The sequence below is a fragment of the Dermacentor variabilis genome, chromosome 4 (genome assembly GCF_050947875.1).
Source record: "Dermacentor variabilis isolate Ectoservices chromosome 4, ASM5094787v1, whole genome shotgun sequence".
NCBI lineage: Eukaryota > Metazoa > Arthropoda > Arachnida > Ixodida > Ixodidae > Dermacentor > Dermacentor variabilis.
The window spans coordinates 225,551,392-225,561,254 of record NC_134571.1 but is presented as its reverse complement, the minus strand read 5'-3'; the positions used below and the strand labels follow the sequence as shown (position 1 = coordinate 225,561,254).

The 9,863-nt window shown below is 44.1% G+C and overlaps 1 protein-coding gene across 1 annotated transcript; it reads left to right on the top strand.

The window, feature by feature from the left end:
* Nucleotides 1-328: 328 nt before the first annotated feature.
* On the top strand, nucleotides 329-3,582 carry LOC142580139 (uncharacterized). Its single transcript, XM_075690971.1, has 2 exons — nucleotides 329-1,368; nucleotides 1,552-3,582. Exons 1-2 carry the CDS (start codon nucleotides 340-342, stop codon nucleotides 2,236-2,238), a joined length of 1,716 nt encoding a protein of 571 aa, XP_075547086.1. The 5' UTR covers nucleotides 329-339; the 3' UTR covers nucleotides 2,239-3,582.
* The last annotated feature ends 6,281 nt before the right edge of the window (nucleotides 3,583-9,863 follow it).

The window sequence follows — 9,863 nt, the reverse complement described above, 5'->3', positions numbered from 1 at the left end:
TACCGGCCCCCACAAAGGAGGACCAGCAGACCCTCGGGCCTGTTGGACCCAAGGCCACTGGGCTTGCAGATAGGCCCACCACCCCCTCGAACATGCCCGCTGCGCCTGCACTATCCATCGCCTCAGACGAGGTGATGAATAGAAATACAAATCCGGCGTCTCAGACGCCGAAGGAACGGCGCAGCTCCCTCGAGCGCGTCGGGAAGATAGAGAGATTTCGTTTCACGGGACCTGGAAAGGTCTCGTGAGATAATCTAATCTATATTTCTTAGACACACAGCACAAAACACATACATTATGGATACACAGATAATGAGTGGGCTTGGCAGCACTCCGACAATGCGGTTCACTGACGCCGGACGCCTTTTCGCATTACAGGTGCTCACAGGCTTCTGCTTCACCGTTGGCACCTGCTGTTCTCCTGGTGCCGCCACGGGGCCTGCGGGCACGCCCGGCTTACGGTGTGTTGGCTTGCGAGATACACTTACCTGGCGGAGCATCCTCTATCGTCTGCCCGGGAATGCCAATGCCGACCGACGCTCAGCGCCGCCTCACGTCTACAGTCAGCTGTATGCCTTCGTGCGTGGTGTAGGCTCGCCCTACCCTCAGCGCGCTGGTGTTACAGACGGGCCAACCTCGTCTACCCTCCAGTGCTCCGAAAACGATGCAAGCGCCGTTGACTACTGCGCCGCACCGCCCCTGAACGGAAATTCATCGCATCTATCGTCTTCATACAACTTTGCCTCAGCCGACGCATCGAAACAGACATCAACCTTCACGCATAAAACACGTCACCCCCTTGCTCTCATCAGTGGGCTTGGCAGCACTCCGACAATGCGGTTCACTGACGCCGGACGCCTTTTCGCATTACAGGTGCTCACAGGCTTCTGCTTCACCGTTGGCACCTGCTGTTCTCCTGGTGCCGCCACGGGGCCTGCGGGCACGCCCGGCTTACGGTGTGTTGGCTTGCGAGATACACTTACCTGGCGGAGCATCCTCTATCGTCTGCCCGGGAATGCCAATGCCGACCGACGCTCAGCGCCGCCTCACGTCTACAGTCAGCTGTATGCCTTCGTGCGTGGTGTAGGCTCGCCCTACCCTCAGCGCGCTGGTGTTACAGACGGGCCAACCTCGTCTACCCTCCAGTGCTCCGAAAACGATGCAAGCGCCGTTGACTACTGCGCCGCACCGCCCCTGAACGGAAATTCATCGCATCTATCGTCTTCATACAACTTTGCCTCAGCCGACGCATCGAAACAGACATCAACCTTCACGCATAAAACACGTCACCCCCTTGCTCTCATCAGTGGGCTTGGCAGCACTCCGACAATGCGGTTCACTGACGCCGGACGCCTTTTCGCATTACAGGTAACAACCAATTACGCTATTTATGCGCGTCGTTCCCGCTATGCCGCTTTGCTAGTGCTGCCAAGCCCAGGCTGCTGCATTACCATTGTTCGCGACTGCACGTCTGTCATCTTACAACTTCTTGCTCTCTCTGGCGACATAGAATTAAATCCCGGCCCTAACACCCGTTCCACTTCAACGCAGGCATCCTGTGACATAATGGCTGCATTGGAGGAAATAAACTCAGGTCAGGCATCTCTTCTAAGTGAAATGAAATCAATTCGAAATAAACTATCTCAGAACGACAAAATTTTTGACGACTTTAAAAGGCGACTAACAAAAATTGAAGGTGATGTTTCCGCCATAACTGCACTAAAAACCGAAGTTAATTGCATCAAGACAGTGGTCGATACAAACACTAAAGCCATTTCCGACATTTCATCAAGACTAAACGATTCAGAAGATAGAGCTCGTCGTTCTAACCTTGTGTTTTTTGGGGTATCTGATACTGAGCGTGAAACATGGCAAGAATCGGAGAAGAAAATTGTGGAACTTTGTGCTTCTAACCTTAATATCAAGTTGGATCCCTTCGATATTGAGCGCGCTCATAGAATTGGCAGATACAGCTCTAATAGAAACAGACCCATAATTATCAAATTAGCTCATTTTAAAGTAAAACAACACATTCTTTCAAATGCTAAACAACTTAGAGGGTCCAGCTACAGCATATCGGAAGACTACTCAGCTAACACTCGGCATGCACGTAAACAACTAATCGAGTTCGGCAAGTCGCAACAGAAACCTTTCAAACTCCGGTACGACAAACTAATCGTGGATAACAGAAGTTACAAGTATGATAACACTACAAACAGAGTTATATCAACTTCATAGCTACCATCACGCACTATCGCAAAACCATATAGCATCCCTGTATCATTCGTTTATACTAACATTAGAAGCTTATTGCCCAAACGCGAAGCACTCTGTAGCCTTATCGATTCTGCTGATTGTAAGCTTCTTGTACTAACAGAAACGTGGCTGAATTCTACCGTCGATAACACAGAGCTTAATTCTTTCCTTCCTGATTTTGACATATTTAGGCGGGATCGTGTAGGCAAACGCGGAGGAGGTGTTCTGATAGCTGCCCATCGCAGCCTTTGTTGCTCCATTATCAATATCACTTCACCTCTAGAAATCTTATTCGTATTGTGCAGTTCTTCATACCTACAAACTATTATCGGTGTATGCTATCGACCCCCCGATGCAGATGCTTCCTTCACTATTCACTTCCACGAGGCACTGCAAACAGTTACGAAGTCATTTAATCATGCGCAACTACTCCTCTTAGGTGACTTTAACTTTCCTGATATAACATGGTCCGAACCAGCCATAACACTGTCTAAAAATAACCTTGAATGTAATTTTCTTAACACATGCCTCACCTTTGGTTTGACGCAGCTAGTGTCTACCCCAACGCGGAAAAACGAACAGTGCTCTAACATACTCGACCTTATCTTAACATCCCATCCCGACAGTGTTTCTTCTATAACACATCTACCAGAACTAAGTGATCACTCGGTACTACATGCAGAATTATCCTGGCAGCTACCTCATTGCAAAAAATCAAAAAAGAAAATAACACTCTACGATAAAGGTGATTACATCAGCATCAACAATGCACTAACCGAGTTTTACAACTGGTTCATTATAGATTTCCCGAAGCGCACAGTAGACGCCAACTGGACGCTTTTTAAAAATAAAATGATCGAACTCACTACGACTTACATACCAACCATCATTTTAACAGAGCGACCTTCGTCCCCATGGTTCAACAACACATTAAAACGACTAAACAATAAAAAGAAAAGATTGTTTCGTAAAGCCAAACGTTCCAATACCGCTCCGGCCTGGGAAAAATATTACGTCACTGAAAAGGAGTTTGATTCCTTAGCCGCAACAGCTAAACGAACCTTCTACTCAACTACACTCCCTAACATGCTGCAAAACAATCCCAAACAATTCTGGAAATACATTAACCCAAATAACCGTAAACCATTACTATTATATGATAACGATAATAACCGTGTTCCAGACCATAAAGTATCTGAAGTACTAAACTCTGTCTTCTCTTCCGTGTTCACTTCTGAACCTAACACTGACCTCCCAGACTGTCCTTACCTCAACAACCCAACGATGCCTGACATAACAATCGAAGCACATGGTATCACCAAGCTAATTGAGTCCCTCAAATTAACTTCCTCAGCCGGCATCGACGGCATCAATTCCAAAATGCTTAAGAACACCGCGCACATCTCTAGTGTATTTTTGTGTCATATCTTTCAGCAATCATTATCATCTGGAGTGGTGCCGCAAGACTGGAAAATAGGTAAGATAATTCCAGTACCAAAAAAAGGATCATCATCATCGTGCCACAATTACCGTCCAATTTCCCTCATCAGTGTTTGTTCTAAACTAATGGAGCATATAATTTATTCTCATATTGTAAACTTCCTAACATCCGCTAATTTCTTTAATCCAAATCAACACGGTTTTCAGAAAGGCATGTCCTGCGAGACTCAACTAGCCCTATTCGTTAATGACATCAGCTCACATCTTGATCAAAACATACCCATAGACGCCCTCTTCCTAGATTTCCAAAAAGCTTTCGACAAGGTTCCTCATGAACGGCTCTTTCTAAAACTATCATGTCTTAATCTTAACCCTTGTGTTCTCCAATGGATACGCAACTTTCTCACTAACCGTCAACAGTTCGTTTACGCTAACCAATGCTCGTCTACCTTATCACCCGTTATCTCTGGCGTGCCACAAGGCACAGTCCTGGGACCTCTACTCTTCTTAATATACATTAACGACTTACCTATAGGCTGTTCTTCCAAAATTCGTTTATTTGCCGATGACTGTGTAATCTATCGTCCTATTACTAACGACACTGATTCTCGCGCCCTCCAGTCCGACCTTAACGTCATTGAAACTTGGTGTAACAATTGGCTAATGTCCCTCAACGTCAAAAAAACATCACTACTTACTTTCCATCGTCGCCAATCATTTATGTCAGCTAATTACACTATCGCCGGTTCGGAAATATGTGCTGTGACTTCATATAAATACCTAGGCGTTAACTTGTCCAATAACCTCAGTTGGTCCTCACACATTTGCAACATTAGCAATGATGCCAATCGTGTACTAAGCTACCTGCGCCGTAATCTACGTCTTGTCCCGCACTCAGTAAAACTACTCGCATACTTAACAATCGTTCGACCCAAACTAGAATACGCATGCTCAGTATGGGACCCACACCAATCTAACCTGGCAACAGCACTAGAATCCATACAAAATCGTGCAGCAAGGTTCATTCATTCTGACTACTCTTACCACACTAGCGTTACTAAACTTAAATCATCTCTGAAACTTCCAACCCTCGAGCAGCGCCGCAAAACAGCAAGACTGTGCCTCTTTTACAAATTTTATCACTCACTACTTCATCAGACCGACATCACGCCTGCGCATCGCACTTCATCCCGTCATGGCCATTCAAAGGCTGTTTATCCCCCTCCAGCTCGCACCTCCGCTCATCTTAACTCTTTCTTCATTCAAACAGCGAAAGACTGGAATCATCTACCTTCTGAAGCGGTGCACCACTCCAGTCATTCATCGTTCAAGGCATTTATTGAAAATATTATGTAAATATGCCCACCCCTCATGTAAAACCCCAAATGGGGTATTTGAGGTACCAATAAATAAATAAATAAATAAATAAATAAATAATACAATGGAATGTTAAGGGTTTACTCCACAACCTAGACGACATTAAAGAACTCTTAAATAAGTACAATCCAAAGTTGTTGTGTGTCCAAGAAACACATCTTTATCCTTCACGCACGAACTTTCTCTGGCAGTATGCCGTTTATCGAAAAGACCGCAACGACGCTCTTGCCCCGTCTGGCGGTGTGGCAATTATTGTAGATAAGGGTGTTGCTTGCCGGCAACTACAGCTTAAAACAACTCTAGAGGCAGTTGCAGTCCGTGCGGTACTGTTTAATGAACTGATCACAATTACCTCTGTATATCTTTCCCCGAACTACCAACTTTCAAAAACACAATTTCACACCTTTATCTATGAACTGCCTGAACCTTACATTGTTGTTGGAGATTTTAATGGACACAACACCCTTTGGGGAAGCCGTCGTTGTGATGCCAAAGGACGCTTAGTGGAAAACTTCCTCTTCTCTACAGATGCTTGCTTGCTAAATGAAAAAGATCCTACATTTTACAGTGTCGCAAACAAAACATTTTGATCTATCGATTTGAGCATCGCATCGAGTTCACTCTTGCCGCATCTGGAGTGGAACGTGATTGAGAATCCGTGCGGGAGTGACCATTTCCCCATTGTCATAAAACTAACAAAAGGTGAGGAGTGCTCTCCACATGTCTCCCGGTGGAAAGTCGATTGTGCCGATTGGACACGATACAGGGAGCTGACACATTTGACTTGGAATGACATCTGTAATCTTTCTATCGAAGATGCAGTGACATATTTCACGGTGTTTATAGTTGATGCGGCGTCAATATGTATCCCCATAACAAATGGATCGCCCTGTAAGTGACGTGTTCCATGGTGGAATGACGACTGCAAGAAAGCGCGTAGAAATCAAAATAATGCTTGGAACAACCTTCGAGACTCTCCAACTACAGAGAATTTGATAATTTGCAAGGAAATAATGTCTGAGGGTAGAAGAACGTGGCGCCGTGCCAAAAGGGAATGCTGGCAGAGATATATTTCTAGCATCAACTCTTATACTGACGAACGAAAAGCCTGGAACAGAGTGAATAAAATCAAAGGTCGGCAAACTCATCCTCTACCATTAGTAAACACCCAAGGAAATACTCTTAAGGACCAAGCTGACTCTCTAGGGGTATATTTTGAAAACATTTCTAGGTCATTGCATTACTCCGATTCATTCCTCAGATACCAGCAACAAGCTGAACGACTGCCTCTGGGTCCAAAAGGCAAGAGCAATGAATTCTACAACAGTCCTTTTATTATGGCGGAATTTCAGGCTGCATTACATAGTTGTAATAAATCGGCCCCTGGAACCGATCGAATAGTCTACCAGATGATTGAACACCTACACCCCGAAGCACACAAAACACTCCTCTCTCTTTTTAACGCCATATTCTCTGCCAGCTATATCCCGTCAGCCTGGAAGCAAGCAGTCATAATCCCTATTCTGAAAGAGGGCAAGGACCCGTCTTCGGCCAGTAGCTATAGGACTATAGCCCTAAGAAGCTGCCTATGTAAGTTTTTTGAGAAAATTACTAAACGTCGCCTGGTGCATTTTCTTGAAAGTAACAAGATACTAGATCCCTTGCAGTGTGGCTTCAGGGAACATCGATCCACAACAGATCAACTTGTTAGTATCGATACAAATATCCGGGAAGCCTTTGTGCACAAACAGTTTTTCTTATCAGTATTTTTAGACACGGAGAAAGCATACAATACTATTTGGCTTTTCGGAATTCTTCGTGATCTAGCTGGAATGGGCATCCGAGGCAACTTGCTAAACGTGATCCAAAGTTATCTGTGCAACCGCACATTTCATGTTCCTATTGGTAACGTTCTATCTCGTCTATTTACTCAGGAGACTGGTGTGCCACAAGGTGGAGTGCTGAACTGTACTTTATTCCTTGTAAAAATGAATTCGCTCCATACTATCATACCCCGTACAATGTTTTGTTCCGTTTACGTGGATGATATCCAAATAGGTTACAAGTCATGTAATCTTAAGTATTTGCGAGCGACAAGTGCAGCTTGGCCTGAATAAGTTGTCTAAGTGGGCAGACGAGAATGGCTTTAAAATAAACCCTGAAAAAAGCACATGCATTCTTTTCTCCAATAAGAGAGGGGTAATACCGAAGCCCGTTATTGATCTTAATGGAGAACGGCTTTCTGTTAGTCATGAACATAAATTTCTAGGCCTCATTTTAGACTCCGAACTAACTTTTATCCCACACTTAAAATATTTGAAAATGAAGTGCTTGAAGACAATGAATCTACTGAAGCTCTTGTCCCGCACAACCTGGGGAAGTGACAGAAGATTCCTCTTGAGCTTGTACAAAAGTCTTATACGGTCACGTCTTGACTACGGAGCCATTGTGTATAACTCTGCGACGCCTAGTGCTTTGAAGATGCCCGATTCCGTCCACCACTTGGGTATCCGTCTTGCTACTGGTGCGTTCAGGACTAGCCCCGTAGAAAGCATGTATGCTGAATCTAACGAATGGTCTCTACACCTTCAAAGAACATATTTAGGTCTCTCTTACGCCCTCAAAGTGAAATCAGATTTCCATCATCCATGTCATTCAGTTATTCACGACCTGTCTACGGTTTGGCTTTTCCGTAACCGCCCAGGCACTAGACCTCCTCTGTCCCTTCGGTTGGAAGCATTATCCGAAGAAGCAGGCGCTTCGATTTTAGAGAATGTCATAATGGCAACTGCGCGGCTTCCACCGCCTTGAGAGTGGAGGACTATCGAAGGTGACGTGTCGTTTGCATAAATATCAAAACGAGGACCTGAGGCACACACACGCTCACATTTTCATCAGCTTCAGGAGAAGTATCCTTGTGCTGAATTATACAAGGATGCCTCTAAGTCTCCTTCTGCTGTTGTTTACGCAGACTGGGACCAGCATTTTTAATATCCGGTACATTGAACCCACATACATGCATTTTTACAGCGGAAGCATATGCAATACTTTCTGCAGTAAAGCACATCAAGCAAAAGAATCTGACTAAGGCTATTGCGTTCACAGACTTATTGAGTGTAGTCCTAGCCCTAATGAATGTATGCAAACATAAAAACCCTGTCTTTAATCAATTGTATACATTGCTATTTATTTATTTATTTATTTATTTATTTTCCATACTGCCAGTCCCCATCAGGGACCATAGCAGGTCGACATATAGAAATGAAAGACATGGTAATAAACGTGCACATACAAATTGCGTGTCGACAAGCCAAACAAGGAACGTAAAGGAAGAAGGTGAGAATACATAAAAAAACAAATATAGATATCACATTTCTAGGAGACATGCGCAGAAATAAAGAGAATAGATTATGAAAAGGATAACAGATGGGAACAAAAATAACAGTAAACACCTTCACGATAATCAGAATGGCTTACAAGAGTTGCAAAGCATATTATGTGAATAAGACTGGGTTACTGATTACTAGATGTGGATTCTAACCGTGATGTGAACTGAGATAATGAGTCTGCAGAAATGACTGACGGATCGAGGCGATTCCATTCCCTTATCACGAGGGGGAAATAAGAGTACATGAATGTGTTAATATGGCATGAATATTCTGTTAAAGCGCGTGCATGTTTATGTCTCGATGATCGTGACTGTGAAAAACATATTTTGTCAGGTCAATCTTATATTAGTTGTGAATCAAGTTAAATAAAAATTTGAGCCGTGCTCGCTTCGCCTTTGATGAGAGCGTCGCTAAACCCGGTATAGCCGCAAGGTTAGTGGGTGAATCTGTGCGCTTACACTTGTTGTGAATAAACCGCAGCGCTTTTCGCTGTACTTTTTCGAGTTTCGTTATGTTAGTTACTGAGTGGGGAAACCCCCCCCCCTCAAACTGCGTTAGCGTACTCCAAGACCGGTCTAACGAAAGTAGCATACGCAAGAAGCTTAGTCGACGTTGGTGCGAGGCGGAGACATCTTCGGAGACAAAATAGCTTGCGTAATGCCTTCGAGGTCACGTTGGCACTGTGCGCGTCCCATCTCAGGTCAGAAGTTAGGGTGATGCCTAAGTATTTATGCTGGCGAACTTTCGTTAGCATTGTGCCGTTAATAAAGTACGGAAAGTCGTAATGTTGTTTTTTTCTTGTTACCGTCATGCAAACTGATTTAGTTGTGTTTATCGTCATTTCCGATTTCTTGCACCATTCATTTAGTTGGTCTAGTGAGTTGCTAAGCGAAACATGATCTTCGTAGGTGTTAATTGTTTGGTAGAGGATGCAGTCATCAGCAAACAGTTTGATGTTACAGTCAATATTTCTGGTTATGTCATTAAGGAAAATTAAAAATAACAGCAGCCCCAACACGGATCCTTGGGGGACGCCTGATGTGACAAGCACTTTCTCAGATTCCACATGCTGAAATAGTACGAATTGTGTCCGGTTTGTTAAGAAATCTGTTACCCAGTCTCAAATTTCCCCGTCCCCAATAAAACCTCGCAATTTTGTTAATAATTTACTGTGGCATACGCGATCAAATGCTTTGGAAAGGTCTAATAATATTATGTCAGTCTGGCTACAGTTATTGATGTTAAATGTGAGGTCATGCACAACTTCCGTAAGCTGCGTGACGGTTGACAATCCATGGCGGAATCCGTGCTGGTGTGGCGTTAATAAGTTGTGAGTGTCAAGAAAGTTTGTTAGGTGTTTAATGATGATATGCTCGAGCATCTTGCAAGCGGTGCTAGTAA